This window comes from Arvicola amphibius, chromosome 2 (genome assembly GCF_903992535.2).
Source record: "Arvicola amphibius chromosome 2, mArvAmp1.2, whole genome shotgun sequence".
Lineage (NCBI taxonomy): Eukaryota > Metazoa > Chordata > Mammalia > Rodentia > Cricetidae > Arvicola > Arvicola amphibius.
Window position 1 is genome coordinate 27,600,130 of NC_052048.2, and position 15,825 is coordinate 27,615,954.

General features: G+C 44.1%; 1 protein-coding gene across 1 annotated transcript in view; it reads right to left on the reverse strand.

Annotated features, from left to right (window-relative positions):
- Kdm5a (lysine demethylase 5A) overlaps positions 1 to 9,902 on the reverse strand; it is an 82,025-nt gene extending 72,123 nt beyond the window's left edge. The window contains exons 1-4 of the mRNA XM_038318396.2: positions 9,285 to 9,902; positions 7,447 to 7,524; positions 5,240 to 5,362; positions 1,649 to 1,819 (exon numbers count right to left, since the gene is read on the reverse strand). Of these exons, the coding sequence (XP_038174324.1) occupies positions 1,649 to 1,819; positions 5,240 to 5,362; positions 7,447 to 7,524; positions 9,285 to 9,449 (537 nt within the window). The 5' untranslated portion in view covers positions 9,450 to 9,902. The remainder of the gene's footprint in view (positions 1 to 1,648; positions 1,820 to 5,239; positions 5,363 to 7,446; positions 7,525 to 9,284) is intronic.
- Between the last annotated feature and the right edge of the window lie 5,923 nt (positions 9,903 to 15,825).

The window sequence follows — 15,825 nt, forward strand, 5'->3', positions numbered from 1 at the left end:
AACTCCAGTTCCAGGGGATCTGACATTCTCTTCAGGCCTCCACATGCGCCAGGCATGGTAAACATACAAACGGACAAACACTACTATACATAAAATGTTTTTAAAGAAGATTATAGAAATAGCTAATATATAAAGATAAAAGATGCAGTGATATCACTACTTTGAGAATGAAAATCAAAACTGCATCCAGAGACTACTACATGCATATGAGAAAAGTTTTTAATCCAAAAAAGTCAACCATACCAAATGCTAGCTAGAACAAGGAGAATTCAAATGCCTCTACACTACTGGCAGAGGAACATAACACAGCACAGGAACTTTAGAAAGCTTCTTGGCAATTCCTTAAAGAGTTTTTTTTTTTTTTTTTTTTCGAGACAGGGTTTCCCTGTAGTTTCTAGAGCCTGTCCTGGAGCTAGCTCTTGTAGACCAGGCTGGCCTCGAACTCAGAGATCCGCCTGCCTCTGCCTCCCGAGTGCTGGGATTAAAGGCGTGCGCCACCACCGCCCGGCCCTTAAAGAGTTAATCATAGCACTAGAGAGATAATTCAGTCAGTAATGTATTAAATGTATTACCTTTCAAGCAGAATGAACTTAGTTTGATACCCAGAGTCACCATTTACCAAAAAAAAAAAAAAAAAAAAAAGGGGGGGGGGAGGACAAGGTGAGAAGGGACAGGTGACTGCTTGGGAAGGCGAATGAGAAAGAAGAACTTTCAAGGATACCAACCCCTCCCAAATTTAAAAGTTTAAAAAAGTTAAAATAAGTCAGAACTGAGCTAGAAGCTTTCTTAGGATTGGCTAGTTTCCACAGTGCTGGAAGGTGCTATACTGGCTACTGCAGAGATTTATCATCAACAATCATATTCAGTATGAAACCTGCAATTTGCCAGACATGATGGGCCAACTAGTATAATAATGCATGTCATGCTTCGCTTAGAGGACACAGAAGGTAAGTCACCTTTGATATTATACACATAATCAAAACCCTGTGGCTGGAAAGGTGTTAGACCCCACTGAGGAATTTACTGCTGTTATTTTGCTGAATGGTTAGGACATGCCTGTCAAGTTGTATTTTAAATGTTTATAATCACATATTATTGCTGCTATCTGCTTTGATCAGAAAAGCTTCTTTTTGCAGTGTGTGTTGGTTCCTGCACACTCATAACTGGTCAAAGTGCTGAGATTAAGAGGCTATTTAAGGCTCTGGCTCAAAAAGAACCTCTGAAATGTCTACTTGAAGGTCTAGGCAACATTAGACAAAAAGTGTTGGGGTTAGGCAGAACAGCTCATACTTTTAATCCCTGTACTCAAGAAGAGGAGGCAGGTGAATCTCTATGAGCTGGAGGGCAATCTAGTCTACACAGTGAGTTCCAAGTCAATAAAGGCTTGAAAAAAAATCAAAACAAAACCTTTTCATGAAATCATAAAGATTTTTCCTAAATATGATAACACCCTTCATTTCCACTACTCTTTACCCTGTAAAACTAGAAATAGCTCTAATTTTTAAACTTTTTCTTCTCAAATTTTGGTGTTTAGAGAAAGCTACTTTCAATTTACTATCATAAACATTAGCACTTACAGTGAATATCACTTGAAGTTTATACATGTCAAATTAAATTTATCCTCTCTAAGAACAATGATGCATCTTACCATAAGGCTGACACCAGACTGAAAAAGCTCATATGGGTAGAGAATTCTTTCATAGTGTGACTTCAAAAGAGACCCAGTTCCTTTTCCTGGCAGATATCCCAAGCGGCTACCCACTTTAGACCATTTCTTCTCTTTGGTGACTATTTCAAAACCTCCTTTGCTGGCAACAATCTGAAAGGAAATAGGAATTCTTTAGGTAAAGATGTTAGTTTCAAGCATTCTAACTTCTATAATCTCAAAAGATAAAAGCTTTACCCCCAGAGCAGCTGGTAGAGTGTTTACCTAGTATGCATGAAGCCCTGAGTTGATCCCCAGGACCAGAAAACCTGGGTGTGGTAATAGACATCTGTAATTCCAGCTCTCAGGAGCTAGAGGCAGGAGGACTTTTGACTAAGGGCCATCTTTGGCTATATACTAAGTTGAAGACCAGACTGGGATACATGAGAGCCTGACTTTAAAAATAAAAAAGTAGGTCAGCAAGATGGTTCAGCAAATAGAATCTTGCTGACAAGCGTGATAATATGAGTTCCATCCCTGGAACCCACATGGTTGAAGAACCAGTTACTACAAGTAACTTCCATAAACACTTCATGTACAAGATGAGCCTACATGCGCCTACACATAAAATTAATGTTGGGTTTCTCTGTAGCTTTGGAACCTGTCCTGGAACTAGCTCTTGTAGACCAGGCTGGGCTGGAACTCATAGAGTGCCTCTGCCTAAGTGCTGAGATTAAAGGTGTGTGTCATGACCACTGCCCGGCTATTTATTTTATTTTTAAAACAATCTTATTTTACATATTAATCCTAGTTCTCTCTCCCTCCTCCCCCCCACTCCCCATCCACTTTCCAGAGAGGGTGAGGCCTCCAATGGGGAATCAACCAAGTCTATCACATCACTTGAGGCAGGACCAAGGCCCTTTACCCTGTATCTAGGCTGAGCAAGATATCCCTTCATAGGGAATGAGCTCCAAAGAGCCAGTTCATGCACTAGGGATAAATACTGGCTCTACTGCTAGTGGCCCCACAAACTGTCCATGCTACACAACTGTCACCCGCATTCAGAGGGCCTTATGCTGGTTCCCAGCTGTCAGTCTGGGGTCAGTTGAGTTCCCACTAGCTCGCAAAATTAATGTTTAAAAGTTTCACCAAATAAGTAAAATTCCAGTATCCTAACTCTGTATCTTGTCTGCTAAATATTAAAATTATTCTGGACTTAAAACACAAATTTCCTTTTATTAACCTGATACTAATGCAGACAATAATTTTACAAACATCAAACCTTAAAATTTAATATTATTGGGTCTACTTTCAAAGAAAGGCATCCAAAAGTATTTAATAAATTTATACATTGTACATTACGCAGAATGAAAAAATATACACTAAACTAAAAAACTAATCTCCCCCCCCAAAAAAAATCCCAACCAATAACAAAAAAATTATTTTTGAAACAAGCTATGAGGCTGGAAACATTCTGTGGTTAAGAGAGCTCCCTGCTCTTGCAGAGGAACAGAGTTTGGGGTCCTAATACCACATTGGGAAGCTCACAAACACCTGTAAACTTTAACTGCTCTGGGGATCCAAAGCCCCCCTCTTTAGGACTCCACAGGCACCTGAATGCACATGTGCATATACACAGAGACACAAACACACGCACACACACACACACACACAAATGTGTATGTATGTAAATATGTATACAAACACACACTAGGGAAGGCAGAATGTGATGGTTCCTTTAAGAGATAAACCCCGCCCAATTCCGCCAGTCCGTTGAGGCAGACAGATCTTCTTTCCTGCTTGCAGTCTTTCCCTTTCAGTCTCTCTCCCAAAGAGGTAGCTGCTGGCGGGGCTCCTTTCCTCTCTCCCTCTCCCCCCTCCCCACTTCTTTCCTCGTGTTCCCCTTCTCCCTCCGTCTCCCTTCCATAATTCACTAAATAAATATCCAATCTCACTCTGCATGGTGTACCTTCTGTCTCAGGTCTCAGTCTCTGAGGCTCCCTGCCTGGAACTCATTGCCTCTGGTAGCCCACAGGCTACTTGGAGAACAGCACCATTTTTTTTTATCATTACAGGGAGTATGCTCAAAATTTGAGCATACCAGTTTTGCATGCTTACCAAGCACTCAGGTAAGACAAACAGAGTTCAAGGCCAGTCTCAGCTATACAGTGAATACCCTAGAACTAGAGTAACACCAGTTATAAGCTGTCATGTGGGTGCTGGGACTTGAACCCAGGCTCTCTGGAAAAGCAACCAGTGCTCTTAACCACTGAGTCAAGAGAATTCTTTAAAGGAAAACTTTAGGGGCTAGAGAGATAGCACAGTGGTTATAATCAATTGCCATGCAATTGTGAGAACCTAAGTTAGCTACTAGGACCCATGTAATAAACTAGGTATGGTTTTAAGTGTACCTGTAACTCCAATGCTGTGGAGAACAGAGACAGGAGGATTGCTAGGGCTTGCTGGCTTCTAGCATAGTCAAAAAACTAAGTTCCAGGTTAAGAACTTAGTTTTCATGTCCCTGCCCCAAAGGGATAAGGTAGTTGTTCTTAACCTTCCTAAGGCTGCAATTCTTTAATACAGTTCCTCATGCATTGACCCCCCCACCAAAAAAATTATTTCATTGCTACTTCATTACTGCCAATTTTTTCATATCTGATATCCAAGTTATCCAGCATGTGACCAGTTATCTGGTGGTCATAACCCACAAATGAGAAGCACTGGGGTAAGGCAGAGAGAGATAGAGAGGAACACTCAATGCCCTCTTCTGGCTTCTAAATGTACACAGGGTCACACTGTCACACACACACACACACACGAAATTTTTATGGGCCAGGCATGTTTTTGTATTCCTATGTAAATTTTTTTTTTTTTTTTTTTTTTTTTTTTTTTTTTTTTGGTTTTTCGAGACAGGGTTTCTCTGCAGCTTTAGAGCCTGTCCTGGAACTAGCTCTTGTAGACCAGGCTGGCCTCGAACTCACAGAGATCCGCCTGCCTCTGCCTCCCGAGTGCTGGGATTAAAGGCGTGCGCCACCACCGCCCGGCTTCCTATGTAAATTTGATGCCACCAAGGGCAGGGTGGGGACACAGTCCACTGGGCTCTCATCTGATCTCCACATATAAGCTATGCTGCATATGTGTTTTCACACAAAGTCTGAGGCCAGTTTGGTCTAAAAAGAAAACCTGAGGTCAGCCATATAGGAAGATCCAGTCTCCCAAAAAGAATAAATGATCTTTAAAAAATAAATAAACAGCTGGGTGGTGGTGGTGCATGCCTTTAATCCCAGTACTTGGGAGGCAGAGGCTGGCGGATCTCTGTGAGTTCAAGGCCAGCCTGGACTACAAAGCAAGTTCCGGGACAGCCAAGGCTATTACACAAAGAAACCCTGTCTCAAAAAACAAAACAAAACAAAACAAAAAAAACAAAAAACAGTAACAAAACAAAAAGATTACTTAAAATCCTTAGTTTCATGAAATCACAAACCTTTGCTCAATTTCTTCATGGGAGGACCTGGCACAAATTAAGCATGTACTCACTACCACTGAGCTATATTTCAGCTCCTGTTAAACTTCTAAGCCAAGTATTGGCCTCACCTTACTTAAAGCATACAAATCCAGGATTTTTCTCTCCACCACGGGGATCTTCAATGTAGATCCTTGAAGTTCCCAAAACTTTGCCAGTTGATCCAAGAAGTCCAATCTCACTCTAGTCATTGCCTAAAATTATTAAAATACAGAAATCAAAAACACAGGGCTGGGGATAAAGCATGATGGTAGACTGTCCAGCAAGCTCAAGGCCCTAGGTTCAATTCCCAGTACTGGGTAGAAGACAGAAAGAAAGCAAGGCCCGCAAGGGGGCTTAACAGGTGAAAATGCTTGTCACCAAAGCCGGAGGACCTGAGTTCAACACTTAGATCTCACAATAGAAGGAGAGTAAATCTGAGTGTTGAACTTCGGTTGCTTGACTGAGTTGTTAGGCTGTCTGAAAAGGTTTGGTAAACTGAATGTTTGCAGGCTTTAACACAGAAAACAGCCAACACACTCCACTGAGTTTCTACTATGAAAACACAATGATAACTGTGAATAGAGTACATCAAGTTGTGACACATCAAAACCTCACTGAACAAAAGGCCTGAAACTTTCTGTTTTCTTTGCCTCCAATTCAAAGAAAAGTATTAGTGCCTAAATTATTCCTACCTCAGGTCCACTTCTTCCCCATCATCCTGTATGTGGTGGCTGTCTCTCTTACTTTAGGCTATCTATTATTTTTAAAGATTTTTTTTATTTTATGTGCATTGGTATTTTGCCTGCATATATGTCTGCGTGAAGGTGTCAGATCCTCTAGAACTGGAGCTACAGACAGCTATGAGCCGCCATGTGGGTGCTGGAAATTGAACCAGGGACTTCTGGGACCTTCTCTCCAGTCAAGCTATTCTTTACTAAGTTCTTTACTAGATGTTAAATACCTTCCATTCAAGGTCCTGTTATGCTGGTTTTGGTTCATTTTTATTGTTGTTTTTAATGTGTATGGTGTAGTATACCTACAGATACTAGAAGAGGACATCTGATTCCCCCTGGAATTGGAGTTCCAGAGGGTTGTAAACCATCATGTGGATGCTGGGAATCCAACTCAGGGTCTCTGAAAGAGCCACAAGTGCTCTTATCCATTAAGTCATCGCTCCAGCCACTGTTACTCTGCTTCTTTCTAATGCTCTCCTACCTAAAGGCACAATCATGCTCTACAGGCCTTTTGTCCTAATAAACTTCATTGCTAAAGAGTTTTTTTTTTGTCAGCTCCTTTCCAGAACCAACCATTGCTACCTCCATTTTTATACCTAACAATATGAAAATATCATAATAAAATCTATTATTTTGCATGTTATCTAATAAACTTAATTAGAAAAAAATCCAAGGTTGGAGCTGGGCATTATGGCAAAAGCCTTTTTTTGTAACCCCCAGTACCCACAGGAGGCTGAAACAGGAGGATTGCCAAGAGTTCAAAGATAGCCTGGGTTACATAATAAGTTCTACACCAGATCACATTTGCTACAAAGAAAGACTAGCTCAAGAAGGTGAGCGAGTAGGAAAAGGGGCTAGGGGAAGTAGTTCAGTTGGTAGAGTGCTTGCCTAGCTTCTTGAAAGCCAGGGTTCTATCCCTACCATCATATAAACTGGGCACAGTGATACACACACAAAACAGAGGTAGGAAGACCAGGAGACTCAGTTAGTCCTGGGTTATATATCAAGTTGAATGACATCTTGGGCTATATGAGACCCTGTCTCAAAAGAAAGAAAGACAAACTTCCACTTCTCTAAAGGTTAAGCCTTGAATCTTCTATTATAAAAACATGTTTTGGTGGACGGTGGTGAACGCCTTTAATTCCAGCACTCAGGAGGCAGAGGCAAGCAGACGTTTGTTGAGTTAAAGGCCAGCCTGGTCTACAGAGCAAGTTCCAGAACAGCCAGGGCTACACAGAGAAACCCTGTCTTGAAAAAAAAAAAAAAGTTTTCTATTATCCCAGTTAAGAAAAAAATGTAGAGACTACTTGAAACTGTCTTAAAAGACAATCCTCTCAAGCATCAAGTAACAACCATTCTACTAAATACCAGTTAACATGAGTTTTGGGACCTGTACATGAGCATCTCAGAGTTCCATTTAAAATCCTAAGGTAGGCAATTAAAAGGCTGGAACTATAAAGGCATGGGAGAGCATGTGCTGAGTCTGCGTGAACCTGAGTCCCCAAACACCACCACCAAGAGAAGAAGCTAACAGAAGACAGGAATATTGGTCTACTACTCACCTCAAGTTCATTCAGGCGCTGGACTCTGGGAGTGAAGCGGAAGGTTTTTACTTCACAAGCAAATGGAGGTTGCCAATCCTAAATGGAAAGAATTGTTCTGGTAATTTTGCATGGAGTTACCACAAATCATGGTGACAATACATTAGCGTATGTAAGTCTTTACTATAAAGACAGAAAGAGCAATATTCTTATAGAAAGTTTTCATTTTAATATTACTTGGAAAAGCAATTCTCAAATCTTATCATCCCAAAACACACAATTACTCTCTCCAAGGTTACCCAGGAAGAACACAATGAGCTTGTCAAAGACAAAAACACCTGTCCAATAAACACACAAGTTTACCAAGTAAAACTTAAAAAAAAAAAAAAAAAAGCCAGGCCATGGTGGCTTTAATCCTAGCACTTAGGAGGCAAAGGCAGGTGGATTTCTGTGAGTTCGAGGCCAGTCTGGTCTAGAAGAGCTAGTTCCAGGACAGCTAGGACTGGAACATAAGAGAAACCCTGTCTGGGCAAAAAATAAAGAAAGAACCCAGTGGCTGGGTGTGGCACATGCCGGTAATCTTAGTACTCAGGAAGTAGAGCCTGGATCAAGAGTTCCAAGTCAGTCTAGACAACATGGCTTGACCTTCTCAATATCAACAACAAAAATCATCTCCATACTTGCTAGAAAAAAAAAAACAGACTGCAAAATGTCCACATTTAAAAATTAATCAAAAATTGGTTCTACTCTCAATAGGGCAGAGGGACCTCATTTAACCAATATCCAATTGACCCTGGTGCTGGTTGTCCAGCAGCAACTGGACAAGGTGTTCTACCGCAGTGCTGGAGACTGAGCGCAGGACCTTGAGGCACTCTCCCTACCCCAGCATTACTTAGAAAGCACTGGTCTGATTAATAAAGAAAAAAACATTGAACTTGAGCATATCAACCTCTTAGCAAACTAATTCCGCACGTCACAGGAACTATCTGCTTTCCTACCCTTAAAAAGTGAGGATAAAGGCAAACTTGATTATAATATTACAACTCTAAAACCTTTGTCCCTTACGTTCCTACATCAAGAGATTTCAAGATTTCAACGTTTTCCTCCATGCCCATTATATTCCTAACCTCTACATCTAAGAAAACGAATGCTCTTTTACCTGCCCAAAGATGTCTTTTCTAGTGGCAGTAGTAATTAGCTTGGGGGTTCTAGTCTAGTGACATCATCATGCGGGGCAAGTACAGCTCGTATTACATTTCAAGAAACCCGAGTAGTGGCCTGCAAGGACCTAATAAACTGAGCATTAGCGGGCTGGGACACAGAAATCGTCTTCAGCACGGAAGCACGATGGTTGTGCACGAGCGTTCGACGTGACACGCCAAACACCTGCGCACGGGGCGTTCGCCATGACACGTCAAACATCTTTTCTAAAAAGGGCCTGAAGCCTTTTGTTACCCTCACCTCCAACCCAAACAACAGTACCCGTGCCCAAATAAGTTCCGAAAGGAAGAGGGCCCAGAGACACCACTACTCTGGGAGCCAGGGAGATGGCTCAGTCGCGAGGGCCAAGCCCGATGACCTGAGCTCGAGCCCTGAGACCCACAAGGCAGGAGAGCATCGACTCCCACAAAATGTCCTCTGACCTCAACGCGCGCGCGCACCCACGCGAAAAGAAATGTGAAAGTGGACGTGAAACTCCATAGGAACCCAAGGCAAACCATCCTCAAACGGAGCCTTGGAGTACAAAAAAAAAAAAAAAATTGAGGGAGGGCTACACGGAAGCACGGTAGAACCGAAACCGGGAAAAGCTGCGGACCCGCCCCCCCCCCACCTCCCTACTCCGCCCCCGACTCCGCTACCTTGGGAGGACGGATCTTGCAGATGCCAGTTTTCTCAGCCAAAGGGCGGATGCGGCCGATGAAACTGAGAGGGTCTGAGAACTCCTCCCAGCTGGGCTCGAAGACCGGGCACTCCGGCGGCGGCACGAACTCCGCCGCGTAGCCCCCTGGGCCCACGGCCGCCATGGCAGTAGCCAGGGGGCCCCTGAGGTGCACGAGCGGGGAGAGGCGGGCTGACGGTCACCAAGCCCTCTCACGTCCCCTCACAGGGGCCGCAGAGCATCTTCTCAGGAGAGAACCGTCCCTCACAGAAGACCCAGGAGCGCTTCCTCCTGCTCGTTTGTTATTGTTTCCTTCAGGGCTTTTCCTCTCAGGGACAGGACGCTCCCGGAAGTTAACGTACTGCCAAATCCGTCCGCCACCGCAGGAAACAGAATCCCGCCGCCGCGACTCCTAGTCGGGTCCTTTCTCCTTCCTCCCTTTCGCGACAGCCCGGCCTGGCTTCTTCTCGGCTTGCCCGCCAAGGTTCCGTGCCCTCCGTCCACTCGGGGTGCGTGGCCTCTGAAGACTCCGCGACCCCTCCGCGAGGGGTGGCGGCGGAGACGGAGACGCTGTCCCGCAAGGTGGAACACGCTCTTCCGGCGCGCGGAGGAATGTGTAATGCCTCAGAGAGAGCAGAGGTTCTGTTTCCGGTGAGGAGGTTCCTTTTCCTCTTTGTGTCAGGGACACGAAAACAAAGTGGGCCCTGGTGTCGTCGGCCTTGCCTGGCCTCCCGGACCCGTTCTCCACACAGTGGTCTAACGTTTGGACAAGTGCCGACTCTTGGCAGCGTTCCCGTGTCTCTAGTCCGTCTTCCAAACGCTTTTACCACTGACCTAACTTGGTCTCTTTGATCCGGGGCTCTGGCTTCTCCGTCTTCACACCGCAGGCCTTGCCGCCAGCTGCGAGTAGCTTTCCTCACCCCACGGGGAACCGTGTAGCTCCTGGCCTTGCTTTTCTAGCTGTTGGCAGGTATCCTCCAACCGTCTTACTTGAGAAGTAAGCACGACCTGAAAACACCAGCTCTGCTAACTTTTTTTTTCCCCCCCCAGTCACCTTCATTGTCAGAAACCTCTACCTGTAAGGCCGGGCATGATTGCAACCCTGTCTCAAAAAAATAAATAAAGTCACGTTGCTGGTATGCGCTCCTACAATTCCTTTATACGTTTAAGAGTTTATAAGCTTGTCTCAACAAGAAAATCCCCTGTGTGGTGGTACGGGACTATAAACTCAACACTGGGCAGAGCTATAGAAAGAGCACCATGACGTCAAGGCCCTCCCGGTATACATACTGTGGTCCAGCTCAGTACATGGCAAGGGCCATAACAATGGCTCAGCTGGCAAGGACAGTTGCCACCAAACCTGAAAACCTGAGTTTGATTTCTGGAACCCACATAGTTGAAGGAGAGAACTTAAAGATGTCCTCTGACCTTCACATAGGTCCATACTTATACATACTCACACATTAAATAAGTGAAAGAAAAAAGAGACTAATGGTAAAAATCCTTTCTCAAAAAGAAAAAGGGGCTGGGTGAAGGCAGAGGCAAGTGGATCTCTGTGAGTTCAGGGCCAGCCTGGTCTACAAGAGCTAGTTCCAAGACAGCTAGGCCTGTTACACAGAGAGAAAAAAAGAAGAAAGAAAGAAAAGGGATAAGGTATTATTCTGCTAGTCAGTAGACTGGCCCACCTTCTTAAGAAGGTGGGAATATGATCTCTTTAGTTTATTCGCTTTCTTTTCCAGTACTAGAAATTGAACCCAAGTCCTTGAACATATTAGGCAAATGTGCTCATGAGATTAACTCCAGTCTAGTCTCCATTTCTTGCTTTAAAAAAAAAAAAGTGGGCTGGGGCTGGAGAGATGGCTCAGCAGTTAAGAGCACTGGCTGCTCTTCCAGAGGTCCTGAGTTCAATTCCCAGCAACCACATGGTGGCTCACAACCATCAGTAATGAGGTCTGGTGCCCTCTTCTGGCCTGAAGGCATACATGCAGGAAAAATAAAATAAAATAAATAAAAATAAAGTGATGTACAAACAGATGTGGACACAGGAAGGTATGACATTGTATACAAGTAATAATCTATAACAGTTATACCCAAATCATGGAGTTGCCCAAAAACCAACTAGAAGACTGAGTCTTGTGTATAAAAACAAAGAGCCTTCACTCTTATTCAAGTTCAAACTCGGACTCTCCCTGTGTCCAACGTGTTGTCGTGATTTAACAACCCGGATCTCAGTTGGGTTTTTATAATAGCAGAGGTTGGGGTGAGGGATTTCTAAGGTTCAGAACCCCTGATTGGCTGTCATTTGCCTAGGGGTGTCCTGGTGAAAAGTGATGGGTGTTTGCTGGCAGGTGATCCTATCTACAATGGTTAGAATGTTAGGAATTTCCTTTGGATGATCTGTTCCTGGGTGGTGCCTGGGTGGTTTCAGTTTGTGGTCTTTCTTGGAACCAGGTATTGCCTTAGGGTAAACTACTGAGACTCTGGCCTCTACTGAGTTTGTCATGGTTGGGTTCTACAATAACAAAACTTAGATTGTTTAATACTTAATCTAGAAAGTCAAACTATACTCATAAAAAGAAAGAAATAGTGGAATTCAAAATTTAAAAGTCATTAAATAATGTTTTTCATTAAGCATGCACTCAAAATACATGGTTAGTGAGCTGGGACCCCCTAGATTTGATCCCCAGCACCACATAAACCAGTGGTATGAGAGAATACCTGTTATCATGGTACTTAAGAGATAGAAACCGGCCAGGCAGTGGTAGCACAGGCCTTTAATCCCAGCACTTGGGAAGCAGAGGTGGGTGGATCTTTGTGAGTTCGAGGCCAGCCTAGTCTACAAGAGCTAGTTCCAGGACAGGCTCCAAAAGCTACGGAGAAATTGTCTTGAACAACAGTAGTAGGGCTGTTTGATTTCACAATACTAGTAATTGAATTTTGGACTTCCCATATGCAAAGAAAAAATTGTTACGTGTGTGTGTGTGTGTGTGTGTGTGTGTGTGTGTGTGTGTATGCTGGGTTTTTGCCTTGAATTCCAGAGTTTGGGAGGCAGATGCAGGAGGATCTCTGTGAGTTCTAGGCTGGCCTGATCTTCATAGCAACTTCAAAACTAGCCTGGCTACACAGTGAGACCCTTTCTCAAAAACAAAACAAAACAAAAAATCCAAACAACACAAACACACACACACACACACATGGGGGGCCATCTGCCTCCCAAATTCTGGGATTCAAGACATAGGCCCAGCACAATGGGAGGCAGAGGCAGGCAGATCTATGTGAGTTTGAGGTCAGATTGGTCTACATAGCAAGTTCTAAGACAGGGCTACACAGAGAAACCCTTTCTTGAAACAAACAAAAAGTCATAGCCCATCACCCTTGATCCAAAACACATTTCAATGGTTATTTGCTTGTTTGCTCATTGATTGGCTAGAACCTGGGACTGAATTTAGGGCTTCAGGAATGATGAATACCGAATAGTAAACAAGTATTCTGCCTCTGAACTGTAATCCTTACTCCAGCCTGACTTCAAGAATTTCACAAGAACTAATCAAAAGTCTAATAAAGATGAAAAACTATAACCCTCCCCTTTATCCTTTCCTATGGCATGAATGAGAAAACCAATATCATTTAAAATATCACATTGAAAATGTGTAGCTTCACTTACCAGTGAGTCATTGAACTTGACATGGACATGAAAGCTTCAGATTTTAAGCTTTCTAAAGTTTAAGGCAATGTTACCATATTGTGTGACATTTTATTATTTTGGTTTTTTGGGGAGCCTGCCACCCAACTCCCAAACAAATCACACACGAAGACTTATTCTTAGTTATAAATGGCCATAGCCAGCTTTTTTTTTTTTTTTTTTTTTTTTTTTTTTTGGTTTTTCAAGACAGGGTTTCTCTGCAGCTTTAGAGCCTGTCCTGGAACTAGCTCTTGTAGACCAGGCTGGTCTCGAACTCACAGAGATCCGCCTGCCTCTGCCTCCCCAGTGCTGGGATTAAAGGCATGCGCCACCACCGCCCAGCTCTAGCCCGCTTTTTTTTTAGCTTAAATTATCCCCCACTACCTTTTGCCTCTGGGCTTTTATCTTTCTTCTGTACATCCTATTTTCCTTCTTACTCCTTGCCCGGCTCGGTGGCTGGGTGGCAGGGTGGCTGGCCCCTAGGTTCCTCCTCTACTTGGGTCTCTTGTTCCTCCATCTTCCTTGCCCCTTTTCCTTGGTTCTCCTTGAATATATTCTCTCTGCCTGCCAGCCCCACCTATCCTTGTTCCTACCTCGCTATTGGCTGTTCAGCTCTTTATTAGACCATCAGGTGTTTTAGACAGGCAAAGAATTACAGCTTCAGCAAGCAGCAGGTGCAGGTTGTGGGACTGTAGAAGTACCTGGTCAACTGTGTTCATGATGATCAGCATGGGCAGTGCCTGCAGGACTTCTGGACAAACGTTTGCCAACTCCAGTTCCTCCTGCTCCCAAGCCTGCTTCCAGATTCTTCTTCGAGCCAAACGGAGATTACATGGCAAATTCTCTTTGGTGGATGTGGCAGGGAATGGACGAGGGGCTGACACTTTTTAATGCTGACTCACATGGAGGGTGCAGAGATTAACAAGTCTCTCCTAGCGCTGAAGGAGTGCAGCAGGGCTCTGGGAAGTAACAAGGCTCATACTCCATCCCGCGAGAGCAAGCTGATCCAGGTGCTGGGGAGAACTCAAGGACTTGCGTGAGTGCCCTGATCTCACCAGGTGTAAGCTCCTGAGAATGGACTTTAAACCCGCTGAGCTATGCAGACAGAGTCAAGGAGCTGAGCCCCCACAGTGGGTCCAGTGGAGAGCAGCCAATTCAAATGGAAACCGAAGAGATAGAAGCCAGTTCTAATGGGACCTCGCTGGCAGTCAGTTTCTTCAAGGGAGTGGAGGAGCTGTCTTCCCAGATATCCAGCTTTAATGAAGCCATGACTCAGATCAGGGAGCTGGAAGAGAGAGGCACCGAGGAGCTCAGGGAGATCAAACAGCAAGGACCAAGGTGGCTTGAGCTCTCGGGGATGACCGATCAGCCAGACTACGACTTGGAGACCTTTGCGAACAAAGCAGAATCTGCGAGAAGTCAGCAAGGCCCTGCGAGTGGCCGTGCAGCTGGAAGAGCAGGTTAGCAAACAAACAGCAAGAAATGACACCAATCATGGCTTCAGATAAAGATCTGTTTAGTATCACACCAGCCTCTTGCCCTCCCAGCAAAGTTTGGGCACCTTCTGACTTTTGTTAGGGACTAAGTTGATGGGTTTTTGGTAAATGCCAGTTAAGGGGCATCAGGCCCAGAAAACTGGGGGGGGGGGGGGGGTGTGCTGCTCTCTTCCTCAGTTTGGAGCAGGAGGAAGGAGTGTTTCCTGACTGATCTTCCCCCTTTCCTCCCTGTCTGAGGGGAGAGCCGTTTGGCTGGTTTCTCTGGTGCATCCTGCCCTTCCAGAACAGCTGCTGATAGAGACCCTGCGAGGCCCAGGCTTTGGGAGAGAAATCGGTCCTTGTCCAGCTTCCACTACCTCGGGCCTATGGTATCATCCTTGGCCTGAGCACTCTATGTTTTATACTTCAGGGGAAAAAAAAAAGTGTGTGAGACCTCTTTTAGTTTTTTTAAGATTAAAAAAATTCCTATTTTCTGTTTTATGTATTTATGTAGAAAAATCCAGAAAAAAAAAAATACCGAGCCTGTGGTGGTTAATAGCAAATTGTCAGTTTGACCGGTTCTAGAATCATCTAGAGATAAACTTGTGAACTTGACTGTGAACAAAGGAAAGAATCACAGCTTCACAGAGTTCAACACGTGTAGCATAAACAAGTCACACACCTGAAAATATTCTCCAACACTACCATGCATTGCAGCATTAATCCTTTTATATATCCTCTTTTGTTTTGAGCCCCACCCCCAGATATGGGATCTCAGCTCTTCATCTATCCTTCTAATGTTTAAATGAGACCGGCTAGACATAACATTTGAATATGTAATCCCTTGACTGGAGACATTGAACCCCACAACTAGACCACCAAATTTCTCTCTTCCTTCCTCCTGTTTTGGCTTTCTGATTCAGGTGCTTAGGTAACCAATGGCTCAAAATTGCTATTTGGCGGAGAATGACCTTGAACTCCTCAACCTTTTTATTCCCCTTCCCGCGTATTAGGATCACAGGCTTGTACAACTCCACAGGGTTTGTGAAACTTTTCTCAGGTTCACTTAGAACGAAATTGAAGGTTATGTCAAATGACGATATTTACAAGACACTCTTGAAGTATTCTTGTGATATTCTCCGTGATTATGTATGTCATTTATGGATCAGATTTCATTAAAGAAAAACAGTTAAGTGAGTTTAGCCCATGTTGTCAAATTCAGAGAGTTCTAACAGCCAAGAGCTACTTTCCCTCCTCCCACATCCTGTCTATGCGCAACGCCATGTGCAGGTGAAAAACTACACTTCCCAGGAACCTCTCCCCAGTGAGGCGCAAGGCAAGATGGGAAGGGCTGCTGGGTGAAC